General features: G+C 39.1%; 1 protein-coding gene across 1 annotated transcript in view; it reads left to right on the top strand.

Annotated features, from left to right (window-relative positions):
- Positions 1-15349, top strand: part of SLC23A2 (solute carrier family 23 member 2) — an 85996-nt gene that overhangs the window by 13272 nt on the left and 57375 nt on the right. Inside the window, exon 2 of the mRNA XM_068987154.1 lies at positions 2842-2940. Within this exon, the coding sequence (XP_068843255.1) occupies positions 2842-2940 (99 nt within the window). The remainder of the gene's footprint in view (positions 1-2841; positions 2941-15349) is intronic.

The following is a 15349-nucleotide window of genomic DNA, read 5'->3' as shown; positions in this document are numbered from 1 at the left end:
GCCATAACATAACTCAAAGATAGTTTTAAAAGAAATTCTTTATTTGAATTAAGACTATTTTATCCTGTAAGAATTATATACAAGTCAATCGAGACTTTTTTGGAATACTTTGAAACTAGCCTTATGCTTGGGTTATATAATCTGTATGACCTTGAAAAAGAAATGAAAATTTTCTGTGGCCTTATTTCCTCAACTGCAGAAACAGGTGGATTGAAATCTCTCTGGACTGCCTTAGCCAAGCCATGCTGCTCAGCTCTTTAGTCTTTTTAAATTCTTCCCTGTTATAAAAATAAATTGTCTCCATTGTGGAAAATTACCAAAATATGTAAAGAGAAAAAGAGGATTAAAATGGCTCTATTGATTAAAGGCAATCACTGTTACTATTTTGGTATACTGGCATATGCCTTTTATATTAGCCCTTTTAAAAAGCAGTGTACAAACAACACCTGCATGTGTACTGATTATAAAAGGTCTGGGACTTCCCTGATGGTCCAGTGGTTGGGAGTCTGTTTGCCAGTGCAGGATATGGGTTTGATCCCTAGTCTGGGAAGATCTCACCTGCCTTGGGGCAGTTAAGCCTGCTGCACTGCAACCACTGAGCCCATGCTCCCTGGAACCCATGCTCTGCAACCAGAGAAGCCACTGCAGTGAGAAGCCTGTACACCACAGCTAGAGGAAGCCTGCATGCTACAGCAAAGACCCAGCACAGCCAAAGGGAAAAAGGATCCAGATCCTTCTGGATCCCAGTCCAGAAGGGATGGGAATGAGAAGTGCCTATCATTACTCCTTGCCCTGAGTGCAGCCTGTTAGTGATTTTTGACTTTTCTGGATCCTTTCCCACATATTTTGGACAGACAGAGAGGGTATTAAAATTGTATTTTTTTTTTTTTTAGCATAATCCGGATAATTGTAGGCTTATACTTGTGACTTAAAAAAAAAAACCAACAGTATTTCTTGGACTTGTTTCCTTGTCAGTACATCAGTTTTATGCTTTTATTTTTTATTTTATTTTATCATTTATTTATTTTTGACTGTGCTGGGTCTTGGTTACTGTGTGGGCTTTCTCCTCTGTGTCGAGTAGGGGCTGTTCTCTAGTTGCGGTGCGCAGGTTCTCATTGCAGCGGCTTCTCCTGTGGCAGTGCTCTAGGGTGCACAGGCTCAGTAGTTGCAGCACAACAGGCTTAGTTGCCCCGCAGCACATGGGATCTTCTCAGACCAGGGATCGAACCCATGTCCCCTGCACTGACAGGCAGATTCCTAACCACTGGACCACCAGGAAAGTCTGCTTTATTCTTTAAAAGGCTGAATATTGAGAATTCCTTAGCTGTCCAGTGCTTTGGACTTGTCACTTTCACTGCTCTTGGCCAGATTCAAGCCCTGGTTGGGGAACTAAGATCCTGCAAGCCGTGCAGCGTAGCCAGAAAAATTTTTTTAATGGCTGAATGCTGTTCTTGAAATAGATACCCGATGATTTTACAATGACTTTTTGATAAACATTTTTGGTTTTCCGAGTATTCAGCATTTTAAGTAATGCTGTAGTCATATATATTGCATAGATATTTCTGGAGGGTCAGTTTCTGTAAGTAAAATTGCTGGCTCCAAGAAAATGCCTATTTCAAATCCCAGTGCTAAGTTACTCTCCAGAAAGATCATTCTACCAGGAACATAATCTCTCTACACCCTGGTCAACACCAGATTCCTCTTTTAAAATTTCCTCCTAATTTATGTTAAAAAATGGAATTATATTTTGTCACTTTTGTAGCTTTAACTAAGGTTGAACGGGTTTTTGTTTGTCTCATTGGATATTTTAATTTTTTTTCCTATGGATAGATTCCTATCCTTTGGGTTATTTGTAGGTATTCTTTTTGAATTACTAGTACCAGTCATTTGTTACGTGTTGCCCTGTTTTCTCTTACACCATCACTCATCTTTTACTTCTCCCTAGTGTGTTTTATAGCACTAGAATTTGAACTTTTAATGTAGTTTTTCTTTTTTTCCTCAGTATTTAAAAAATGTGGTTGTATTGTTATTCACACATAAAGTCATTTTCAGTATTATTTTTTTCAAGATAAATTTTAAAAAATGGAAATACTAAGCTAAAGACTAAAAATATTTTCAGGTATTTGCTGCAGTCAGCCAGGACCTAAGTCACACCTCACCAAGGGTAGGCATGAAGGAGGTCATGACCTGCCAGGTGCCCAAGTTTTCTTTGAATCTCAGGATACCTTCTAGTCCTTATCTTGAGGGTCTAGAAACTGAATTTTGTTGTCATAGACAGCCACTACCCATCCACATCCCCTCAGTGCCACAAAGAAGTGGACACACCAGTGGACCAGTTTATTGCTGTGAGAAATATAAATTAGTAAATTAGGGTAACGGCAGTGCATGAATTGCTCCAACTGCCACACATTTCTTCCCTGTAGGGACATAGAAGTTGTTAATCTGGCATTGGGAAAAGGCTTTAACCAAGGCAGCTCAGGATGCTTCTCACCCACTCAGAAATCGTAGCATTGTCCTCACAGCCAAGCCTCCCTTGTCCCTAGAGGCTGCTGGGGGTCCTGCCCCTTATAGTTCCTTAGAGTGTTCCATTTCTGGTGTCCTTTAGCTGACTCCCATTCATGCATCCTCATTCTATAGGACACATGATACGTTTCCCCATCAAAAGCACATGTGTGGTCACTGGTGCATATGTGCTTGCCAGGAGTTTCATTTAAGGAAACTTAAAACTTGGCTAGTCTGATAGGGGAAATTCATGCAGTTATTTTCTTTGAGGGAAAACATTTTTATACAACAGGGTGGTATAGGGTGAAACAAACCTCTAAATGAATTGTTTCTCTTCAGGTGGTGATCAATGGAGGGGCCACGTCCAGTGGTGAACAGGACAATGAAGATACTGAGCTCATGGCAATATATACAACAGAAAACGGCATCGCAGAAAAGGTACCTCTTTCGTCAGCCCCATCCATTCACCCACCACTATGCAAGGAAGATCCTGTATAAGGAAGTGGGTATCCATCTGGAGTTTTTGTCTCTTCCTTTCTGAGTGTGTATATGTTTGTGTTCTTTTTCTTCTATGAAAATGGAAGGAGTGATAAAGAATAGTACTTAGAAATTTTTATTGTTTTAATGGCAATATTTAAGTGAGAACCATGTAGAGGTCTTTAACTAGATATTTTTAAACCTCAGCCAGGATCCCACAGTGAAGTGGTTAGGAGTTTGAGGTCTGGGTACTAATATGACTCTGATCCTGAGGGAATTACTTAAGCTCTCTGGGCATTAGTTTCCTCACCTCTAAAATGGGTATAAAAATATCAGCATCTGCCTTAAAGTTGTGGGTATTGAAATAATATATATAAAGTTATTAGCATTGTGCCTGGTACATACTGTTCAGTTCAGTTCAGTCGCTCAGTTGTGTCCGACTCTTTGCGACCCCGTGGACTGCAGCACACAGTACATACTGTGTACAGTAAATAAAAGACACCAGTAGGTAAGTTATGTAGACTGTGAAAATGCCTTGAACAAAGATATTTGAGAATCACACACTGAAGTGGGTGATCCCTCATCCCATCTGCTTGGCAGGTCAGTCTGTGTGATCGTAGAATGTATGACCATATTCACAAGGGCCTGGAAAAAGCTGCCCAGAGAGGGTCCACATGCCTTAATTTCTTTTTCTCTTTGTATCTGCTACTGTGTCTGATATATATGATATATATGAAAAGTATAACAACATGGAATTTCCAGACTGCTTTGCAGCCCTTAGACTTCTCAATTTCATTTGAGTTTCATTTGACAGATTTTTAAGACAGATTTTATTTTTTATCATCAACTTATATAATGATGTGTTATATTCTAGAACTACTATGTTGTACTATAGACAGTACATACTATATATTCTAATAACAGACCCCTGGGAAGTTGATATATACAAATATAATTCCTAGCTCGGGTACTAGCATATTAAGTATACAGTATAATCACAAAAATGGTAAAGAACAAAATAAATTATGTTGAAATTCTTAAATAATCAAATTTTTGTATCTGTGATTTCTTTTTCTCTTTCTCTCTTTTTCTTTCTTTTCTAGTTTGGGAGATGGAAATTTCATTTTTGGCTATCTTGACCAGTATTGCTGTTATTTGGTCAAGCTATTATAAGTTATGTGAATCTGAAGTATAGATTCATGCCGAGATGTTGAAATTTCTATAGTACTGATTTCCAAGTTGCTCCTCAGAGCACAGAGATGGGAGCAGCCATTGTTGAGGCTTTGGTCTGCAGCAGAGACTTTTTGCATAGGGCAGGATCTGGGCAGGGCTTACTCCTTATCTGGCTTGAGTTTCAACATCCAAGAGACACATCTTGTAGCAAAGTGCTTCTGTCTTTTACAGACTTGTTGAACTCCATCCAAACCTCAGATATTTGATCCTTAATCAGAGAGTCACCAGAATTTCCAGGCTGTAGGCTGTCATGATTGTGGATGTTCATTATCTAGGAACTGATGGCTCTCTTTTGAAATGATTGATAGAGTATTAATTTTTCAGGGTGTAAAATATCTGTAGGTGTACCTTTTACTGATCTGCTGGCAGGAAAAATGTCTAGTACGATAATGTTAGCACATTTATGCTAGACATTTATTGTTCGGGTGAACATTTTTTTCATCATCTGAACTTTCATAGGTGTGTATTTCCTTGAACACTAGTGAAATAGAATATCTTCCTATTTTACTGGTCCTTTTTCTTTTCCTATGAAATGGCAAGGATAGTAAGAATTATTGTATGTTGAATAATGCCAAAGGTCCAGACCTTTAGCTTCAGCAGCCTGTCACATTTAGTCCTCTTAGCAACCCTGTTAGAAAGGTACCATCACTATCCTTGTTTTAAAGGTGAAGAAAATGAAATATTAGGTCTTTTGTTGTCTTGAATTTGTGTAAAGAAAACTTGACACCAGAGGATTTTACTCTTTGGGATCTTGCTTTTCAGATGGCATTGAAAGGCTCTCTGAACACTTGACTATGAAATAAGAATGAACCATTCAAGGAAAGAAAAGAACTGAAAGCAAGAGATTCTGTCCTATGTGTTCTCCATATCCATAGGGTTTCTTAGCTATTCATTTTAATGTACTTACTTATTTTATTAAAAACTTTGCTTTTCTGGTGTCCATTAAAACTCTTGAATTTCTTGTAGTAAATTCTGGCTAATCTGATATTAGCTACAAGAGACTCATTTTGGAATTTGCTCAAAGGGATTTTTTTGCTGAAAAGACCAGAAGGTTAGTGCCCCAGATCATCAAGCATAAGTCCATAGAATGATGTTGGAACTCATGTCCGGTGCTTTCTTAGTATGGACTTCAGTATCATTAGGATTCTTCAATTTGGGAGGCTGAGGGACTTGAACTTCATAATGAGGGTGTTTCTTTTTTAAGTTTTAACCTTTTTTGATTTATGAACCATGCAGATTCTCTCTCTCTCTCTTTAACACCAAAAACATTTTGTATTGGGATATAGCCAGTTAACAATGTGATAGTTTCAGGTGAACAGTGAAGGAACTCAGCCATATGTATACATATATCCATTCTCCCCCAAATCTCCCTTCTGTCCAGACTGGCACATAAGATTGAGCAGAGTTCCATGTGCTATACAGTAAGTTTTTGTTGGTTATCTGTTTTAGATATAGCAGTGTGTACATGACCTTCCCAAAGTCCTTAACTATCCCTTCCCCCTGGCAACCATGAGTTTGTTTGCTAAGTCTGGGTCTCCTTCTGTTTTGTGAGTAAGTTCATCTGTATCATTTTAGATTCTACACATAAGGGGTGTCATATGATATTTCTTCTTCTCTGTGTGACCTACTTCACTCAGTATACACTCTCTAGGTGCATCCATGTTGCTGGAAATGGCCTCATTTCATTCTTTTTAATGGCCGAGTAATATTCCATTGTATATATGTACCGCATCTTCTTTATCCACTCATCTGTCAATTGACATTTAGGTTGCTTCCATGTCTTGACCATTGTAAACAGTGCTGCACTGAACAGTGGCGTGCATGTGTCTTTTCAGGCTGTGTTTTTCTCTGGTTATATGCCCAGAAGTGGAACTGCAGGGTCATATGGTAGCTCATAGTTTCAGTTTTTAAGGAACCTCCATACTGTTCTCTGTAGTGGCTGTATTTTACATTCCCACCAATAGCACAGAAGGATTCCCTTCTCTCCACACCCTCTCCAGCATTTGTTGTTTGTGGACTTTTTGATGATAGCCATTCTGGCCAGTGTGAGGTGATATCTTATTGTAATTTTGATTTGCATTCTCTAATAACTGGGAGTTTTGAACATCTTTTCATGTGCCTGTTGGCCATCTGTATGTCATCTTTAGAGAAATGTCTGTTCAGGTCTTCTGCCCATTTTTGAGTGGATTGTTTGTTTTGATGCCATTAAATGTCATAAAGAAAGAAAGTAAGTGAAGTAGCTCAGTCGTGTCTGACTTTGCAACCCCATGGACTGTAGCCTACCAGGCTACTCCATCCCTAGGATCTTCCAGGCAAGAATACTGAAGTGGGTTGCCATTAAATATCATAAGCTGTTTGAAAATTTTGGAAATTAATCCCTTATCAGTCCCATTATTTGCAAATATTTTCTCCCAATCTGTGGGTTGTTTTTTTGTTTTGTTTATTGTTTCCTTTACTGTGTAAAAGCTTTTGAGTTTAAGTAGGTCCAGTTTGTTTATTTTTGCTTTTGTTTCCATTATTCTGGGAGGTGAGTTAAAAAAGACATTGCTGTGATTTATGTCAGAGTGTGTTCTGCCTATGTTTTCCTCCAAGAGTTTATAGTGTCCAGCCTAACATTTAGATCTTAATCTACTTTAAGCTTATTTTTGTGTATGGGGTCAAAGAGTGATTAATATTTTTTACATGTGGTTTTCCATTTTTACTAGCATCATTTATTGAAGAGACTGTCATTCCCACATTGTGTAGCCTTGCTTCTTTTGTCATAGATTAATTGACTATAGGTTCAGGGGCTTATTTCTGTTTTTTTTATCCTGTTCTATTGATCTATATTCCTATTTTTGTGCCAGTACCATACTGTCTGGTTGATTGTGGCTTTCTAATATAGTCTAAAGTCAGGGAGCCTGATTCCTCCAGCTCTGTTTTTCTTTTTCAAGATTGCTTTAGCTATTCATGCTCTTTTGTATCTCCATACAAATCTTGAAATTTTTTGTTCTAGTACTGTGAAAAATGCCATTGGTAATTTCATAGGGATTGCATTGAATCTATAGATTGCCTTGGGTAGTATAGTTATTTTGACAATACTATATAATATATTAGTTCTTTCAATCCATGAACATGGTATATCTTTCCATCTGCTTGTCATCCAATTTCTTTCATCCGTGTCTTACAGTTTCGGGAGTACAGGTCTTTTGTCCCTTAGGTAGGTTAATTCTTTGGTATTTTATTCTTTTTGATGTAACAGTAAATAGAATTGCTTCTTGTAATTCTCTTTCTAATCTTTCATTGTTAATATATAGAAGTGCAACAGACTTTTGTGTATTGATTTTGTAACCTGCAAATTTACCAAATTCATTGATCAGTTCAGTTCAGTTCAGTCTCTCAGTCGTGTCTGACTCTTTGCGACCCCATGAATGGCAGCACGCCAGGCCTCCCTGTCCATCACCATCTCCCAGAGTTCACTCAGACTCACGTCCATCGAGTCCGTGATGCCATCCAGCCATCTCATCCTGGGTCATCCCCTTCTCCTCCTGCCCCCAGTCACTCCCAGCATCAGAGTCTTTTCCAGTGAATCAACTCTTCGCATGAGGTGTCCAGAGTACTGGAGTTTCAACTTTAGCGTCAGTCCTTCCAAAGAAATCCCAGGGTTGATCTCCTTCAGAATGGACTGGTTGGATCTCCTTGCAGTCCAAGGGACTCTCAAGAGTCTTCTCCAACGCCACAGCTCAAAAGCAGCAATTCTTCGGCGCTCAGCCTTCTTCACAGTCCAACTCTCACATCCATACATGACCACAGGAAAAACCATAGCCTTGACTAGATGGACCTTAGTCAGCAATGTCTGTGCTTTTGAATATACTGTCTAGGTTGGTCATAACTTTCCTTCCAAGCAGTAAGCGTCTTTTAATTTCATGGCTGCAGTCACCATCTGCAGTGATTTTGGAGCCCAAAAAAACAAAGTCTGACCCTGTTTCTACTGTTTCCCCATCTATTTCCCATGAAGTGATGGGACCAGATGCCGTGATCTTCATTTTCTGAATGTTGAGCTTTAAGCCAACTTTTTCACTCTCCTCTTTCACTTTCATCAAGAGGCTTTTTAGCTCCTCTTCACTTTCTGTCATAAGGATGGTGTCATCTGCATATCTGAGGTGATTGATATTTCTCCCGGCAATCTTGAGTCCAGCTTGTGTTTCTTCCAGTCCAGCGTTTCTCATGATGTACTCTGCAGAAAAGTTAAATAAGCAGGGTGACAAATACAGCCTTGATGTACTCCTTTTCCTATTTGGAACCAGTCTGTTGTTGATGAGTTCTAGTAATTTTCTGGTAGCATCTTTAGGATCTTCTGTGTATAATATATCATCTGTAAACAGTGACAGTTTAATGTTTTATTTTCCAATTTGGATTCCCTTTACTTCTTTTTCTTTTCTGATTGCTGTAGCTAGGACTTGCAAAACTATATTGATTAAAAGTGGTGAGAGTGGACATCCTTGTCTGTTCCTGATCTTAGAGGGAATGCTTTCAGCTTTTCACCATTAAGTATGATGTTAGCTGTAGGTTTGTCATATATGACCTTTATTATGTTGAGGTATGTACCCTCTATGCCCACTTTCTGGAGGGTTTTTATCATAAATGGGCACTGTATTTTGTCTAAAGCCTTTTCTGCATCTATTTAGATGATTATATATTTTTTATTCAATTTAATTGATTTACAGGTGTTGAAAATCCTTGCATCCCTGGGATGAATCCCACTTGATCATGGTGTATGATCTTTTTAATGTGTTGTTGGATATGGATTGCTAGTATTTGTTCTGCATCTATGTTCATCAGTGATACTGGTCTCTAGTTTTCTTTTTTTTGTCATATCTTTGTCTGCTTTTAAATGAGTTGGAAAGTATTCCTTCCTCTGTGGCTTTTTGGAACAGTTTCAGAAGGATAGATGTTTTAACTGTTCTCTTAAATGTTTGATAAAATTAGCTTGTGAAGCTGTTGGGTCCGGGATTTATGTTTTTTGGGAGGTTTTTAATCATGGTTTCAATTTCAGTGCTTGTGGCTGGTCTGTTCATATTTTCTATTTCTTCCTGTTTCAGTCTAGGGGAACTGTACCTTTCCAAGAATTTGTCTATTTCTTCCAGGTTGTCCATTTTATTGGCATACGGTTGTTCATAGTAGTCTCTTTTCATTTCTAATTTTACTGATTTGAGTTCTCTCCATTTTTTTTTTTTTGATGAATCTGGCTAAAGGTTTATCAATCTTGTTATCTTTTCAAAGAACCAGCTTTTAGTTTCATTGATCCTTGTGATTGTTTTCTTTGTTTCTATTTCATTTTTTCCTGCTCTGACTTTTATGATTTTCTTCCTTCTGCTAACTCTAAGTTTTGTTTGTTTTTCTTTATCTAGTTGTTTTAGGTGTAAGGTTAAGTGGTTTATCTGAGATTTTTCTTATTTCTTGAAGTAAGATTATATTGTAATTACTTTTGCTGCATCCAGTAGGTTTTGAGGTGTTGTGCTTTCATTTTCATTTGTCTCTAGGTATTTTTTTTAATTTCTTTTGATTTCTTCAGTGAACCAGTGGTGGTTTAGTAGCATATTGTTTAGCTGCCATGTGTTTGTGTTTCCTAGAGGTTTTTCCCTTGTAGTTTATTTCTCATCTCATAGCACTGTGATCAGAAAAGCAGCTTGATATGATTTCGATTTCTTTACATTTGCCAAGGCTTGCCTTGTGGCCCAGCATGTGGTCAGTCCTGGAGAACGTTCTGTATGCACTTGAGAAAAATCTGAAGTCTGCTCCTTTTGGATGGGATTCTTTATAAATAACAATTAAGTCTAAGTCATCTAAAATATCCTAGGTGGCAAGAATACACAGAAGAACTATAGGAAAAAAATCGTAATGACCCAGATAATCACAATGGTGTGATCACTCACCTAGAGCCAGACATCCTGGAGTACGAAGTCAAGTGGGCCTTAGGAAGCATCACTACAAAGAAAGCTAGTGGAGGTGATGGAGTTCCAGCTGAGCTATTTCAAATCCTAAAAGATGATGCTGTGAAAGTGTTGTACTCAATATGTCAGCATATTTGGAAAACTCAGCAGTAGCCACAGGATTGGAAAAGGTCAGTTTTCATTCCAATCTCAATGAAAGGCAATGCCAAAGAATGTTCAAGCTACCACACAATTCACTCATTTCACAGGCTAGCAAAGTAATGCTGAAAATTCTCCAAGCTTGGCTTCAACAGTATGTGAACCGAGAACTTCAAGATGTTCAAGCTGGATTTAGAAAAGGCAGAGGAACCAGAGATCAAATTGCCAACATCTGTTGGGTCATAGAAAAAGCAAGAGAATTCTAGCAGAACATCTACTTCTTCTTCATTGACTACACTAAAGCCTTTGACTGTCTGGATCACAACAACCTGTGAAAAATTCTTAAAGAGATGGGAATACCAGACCACTTTACCTGTCTCCTGAGAAACCTGTATGCAGGTCAGGAAGCAACAGTTAGAACCAGACATGGAACAATGGACTGGTTCAAAATTGGGAAAGGAGTATATCAAGGCCATGTATTGTCACCTTACTTATTTAACTTCTGTGCAGCGTGCATCATGTGAAATGCTGGGCTAGATGAAGCACAAGCCGGAATCAAGATTGCAGGGAGATATATCAATTACCTCAGATATGCAGGTGACACCACCCTTACGGCAGAAAGTGAAGAGGAGCTAAAGAGCCTTTTAATGAAAATGAAAGAGGAGAGTGAAAAAGCTGGCTTAAAACTCAACATTGAAAAAGCGAAGATCGTGGCATCCGGTCCCATCACTTCATGGCAAATACATAGGGAAACAATGGAAACAGCGACAGATTTTATTTTCTTGGGCTCCAAAATCACTGCTGATGGTGACTGCAGCCATGAAATGAAAAGACGCTTGCTCCTTGAAAGGAAAGCCATGATAGAGCTAGACAGCATATTAAAAAGCAGAGACATCACTTTGCCACCAAAGATCCGTATAGTCAAGGCTATAGTTTTTCCAGCAGTCATGTATGGATGTGAGAGCTGGACCAATAAGAAAGCTGAGCACCAAAAGTTGATGCTTTTGAACTGTGGTGTTGGACAATACTCTTGAGAGTCCCTTGGACTGCAAGGAGATCAAACCAGTCAGTCGTAAAGGAAATCAGTCCTGAATATTCATTGGAAGGACTGATGCTGAAGCTGAAGCTCCAGTGCTTTGGCCACCTGATGCGAAGAGCTGACTCATAAGAAAAAAATCCTGATGCTGGGGAAGATTGAAGGCAGGAGAAGAAGGGGATGACAGAGGATGAGATGGTTGTATGGCCTCATTGACTCAGTGGATGTGAGTTTGTGCAAGCTCCGGAGATAGTGAAGGACAAGGAAGTCTGATGTGCTGCAGTCCGTGGGGTTGAAAGAGTCAGACATGACTGAGTGACTGAACAACAACAACAAAGGCCTGCATTTCCTTACTGATTTTCTGCCTGAATGATCGGTCCATCGTTGAAAGTGGGATATGAAAGTCTTCCACTATTAATTTTGTTACTGTCGATTTCTCCCTTTTTGTTTGTTTGTATTTGTCTTACATACTGAGGTGCTTCTGTGTTGGGTGCATATATATTTATAATTGCTATATCATCTTCTTGGATTGAGCTCTTGATCATTATGTAGTGTCCTTCTTTGTCTCTTATAACAGTCTTTGTTTTAAAGTTTATTTTGTCTGATATGAGTATTGCTACTCCAGCCTTCTTACGATTTCTATTTGCATGAAATACCTTCTCCCATCCCCTTATTTTCAGTCTGTAAGTGTCCCTAGGTATGAAGTGGGTCTCTTATAGACAGTATATATTTGGGGTCTTGTGTTTGTGTCCACTCAGCCAGTTTATGTTTTGGTTGGTGCATTTAATTCATTTACATTTAAGGTAATTATTGATATGTATGATCATACTCCTATTTTGTTGTTTGGGATTTATTTTTTATCGATCAGTTCCTTCTCTTGTATTTCCTGACTAGAGAAGTTCCTTTAGCATTTGTTATAAAACTGATTTAGTGGTGCTGAATTCTCTTAATTTTGCTTGTCTGGAAAGCTTTTGATTTCAGTATCAAATCTGAAAGAGTCTAGTTGGGTAGGGTATTCTTGGTTGTAGGTTCTTCCTTTCTATCATTTGAAATATATTTTGCCATTCCCTTCTGGCTTGTAGAGTTTCTGTTGAGAAATCGGCTGATAACCTTATAGGTTTTCCCTTTTATGTTATTTGTCTTTTTTCCCTTGTTTCTTTTAATGATTTATCTTTAATTTTTGTCAGTTTGATTACCCTGTGTTTTGGTTTGTTCCTCCTTGAGTTTATCCTGCCTGGGACTCTGTGCTTCCTGGACATGACTGACTGTTTCCTTTCCCATGTGGGGGATGTTTTCACCTGTTATTGCTTCAGATATTTTCTTGGGTCCTTTCTCTCTCTTTTCTCCTTCTGGGGCCCATATAATGTGAATATTGGTGTGTTTAATGTTGTCCCAGAGGTCTGTTAGGCTGTCTTCATTTCTTTTCATTCTTTTTCCTATATTCCATTTTGCAGCATTGATTTCTACCATTCTGTTTTCCAGGTCACTTACCCATTCTTCTGCTTCAGTTATTCTGTGCTTGATTCTGTCTAGTGTATTGTTCACCTCTGTTTGCTTGTTCTTTAGTTCTTCTAGGTCCTTGGTAAACCTCAGTCTTCGCCTCCAATCCTTTTCAGAGATCCTGAATCATCTTCACTGTCATTATTCTGAATTCTTTTTCTGGGAGGTTGCCTATCTCCATTTCATTTAGTTGTGTTTCTGGGTATTTATCTTATTTCTTCATCTGGTACATAATCCTATTTCATTTGGGGTAGTTTTCTGTGATTGTGGTATTAGTTCTAGAGGCTGATGGGATTGTAGTTCTTATTTCTTCTGTCTGCCTTCTGGTGGATGAGAATAAGAGGCTTGTATAACCAGTCCATTCTGAAGGAGATCAGCCCTGGGATTTCTTTGGAAGGAATGATGCTGAAGCTGAAACTCCAGTACTTTGGCCACTTCATGCAAAGAGTTGACTCATTGGAAAAGACTGATGCTGGGAGGGATTGGGGGCAGGAGGAGAAGGGGACAACAGAGGATGAGATGGCTGGATGGCATCACTGACTCAATGGACGTGAATCTGAGTGAACTCCGGTAGTTGGTGGTGGACATGGAGGCTTGGCGTGCTGCGATTCATGGGGTTGCAAAGAGTCGGACACGACTGAGCGACTGAACTGAACTGAACAGAACTGAACTGATAAGCTTCCTGATGGGAGGGACAGGCTGTGGGGGAAACTGGGTCTTGGTCTGGTGGGCAGGGCTGTGCTCAGTAAAACTTAAATACAATTGTCTGCTGATGGGTGGGGCTATGCTCACCTCCCAGTTAGTTGTTTGGCCTGAGGTGACCCAGTCCTGGAGTCTATAGGTTTCTGTAATAGGACTATGGGAGACCTCCAAGAGGGCGTAGAGTGTCCATGTCTCCATGGCAGGCCACTGCCAGCCCATGCCTCTACAGGAGACCCTCAAACACCCACAGGTAGGTCTGACTCAGTCTTCCGTGGAGTCACTCCTCCTTTCCTTTGGGACCTGGTGTGCACAAGATTTTGTTTGTGCCCTTCAAGAATCTCTTGTTTCCCCAGTCCTATGGGAGCTCTATAATCAAATCCCACTGGCCTTCAAAGTCAGATTCCCTGGAGATTCCTAGTCCCTTGGCCAGATCCCCAGGCTGGGGAGCCTGATGTGGGGCCTAGATCCTTCACAACAGTGGGGAGCTTCTTTGGTATAATTGTTCTCCAATTTGTGAGTCGCCCACCTGACAGGTATAGGATTTGATTTTATCATAATTTTTCCCTCGTACCATTTCGTTCTGGCTTCTCCTTTGTCCTTGGATGCTGGGTATCTGTTTTAGTGGGTTCCAGTGTCTCCTGTCGATGGTTAATAGCTAGTTGCGATTTTGGTGCTCATATGTGAAATGAGTGGGAATTTACTGCTGGTCTTGGACAGGCTCCTGGAGAGGTGGAGGCGGCTGCGGTGCATGCTGGGGAGTGCCTTCTACCTTGTGAAGCCGGTGAGGGTGGGTGCCATTGTGGAGGCTCCTCCCCCTCACTTCCTGACTCTCTTTACCTTTTAGTACCATTTGTTCTTGAGCATACTTGCTTAATATAAACAGCCCAAAATTGTATTAAAATGTTTAAGATGTGCTGCCTCCATTCTTGGTCTACCGAGCATAGTTGACAGCTGGCAGTCTGATGTGTTTATTCCACATGCTTTTCCACTCATGAGCACACATATCTGAGAGTGTTGTACTATAGACAGTGAGCTACTAGTCACTACCCCACCTACATCATGTATATACCTCGCTAGGCTACTAAGTGTATGTGGAATTTTTCTGTTTTTAAAAATTAATTTTAATATTTTAAATAGACAGTCTCATGATTTAAAAAATCACTTGCTCTATATACACCTATTATTTCTGAACTGTTTGAAAGTAAGTTACAGACATAATACTCCTTTTTCCCTAAATATTTCAGTGTGTATTTCTAAAAACAAGGACATTAGAATATTCACATTGATAAAACTATTATTGATAATAGATCTCATTAATTTTAATTTTAAAATAAAGCTTAATAATTTTCATTTACCGTGAACAGTAACAAAATTGGTGAGTTTTCTTCTTTCCCTTTTCTTTCTTCTACTATCTGATTTTGGTCAGAAATACTACTTACACTTTATATTATAATTGATTTGTCAGCTTTAAGTATCATCCTTTATCTTCCAACTATATTAGATTACAATTTATTGCTTGCCTTTTTCTTTTTCCCTCTCACATTTTGTTAATTGTAATGTCTGTATCTTTTTGGTGCACATGACTTTCATACATTCTGGCTACCTACTTCCTACTTTTAGTTTTATTCCTACAGCTAATTTGAGTCAAACCTTCTGCTGATTTTCACCAGTAATTTCTTGGTTAACTGAAGTTCATCCTCCAGGCTCTTGATATTAAAGTGTAGTCCATGCATCAGCTTTGTTGACATCATTACCTACAAGTTTGTTAGAAATGTAGAGTCTCTCTCCCAACCAAAACCTGCTGAATCAGAATTTGCATTTTCATACG

Source organism: Capricornis sumatraensis, chromosome 15 (assembly GCF_032405125.1).
Source record: "Capricornis sumatraensis isolate serow.1 chromosome 15, serow.2, whole genome shotgun sequence".
Taxonomy (NCBI): Eukaryota; Metazoa; Chordata; class Mammalia; order Artiodactyla; family Bovidae; genus Capricornis; species Capricornis sumatraensis.
Note: the sequence above shows the minus strand (reverse complement) of the source record. Positions and strands in the feature narration are given on the sequence as shown.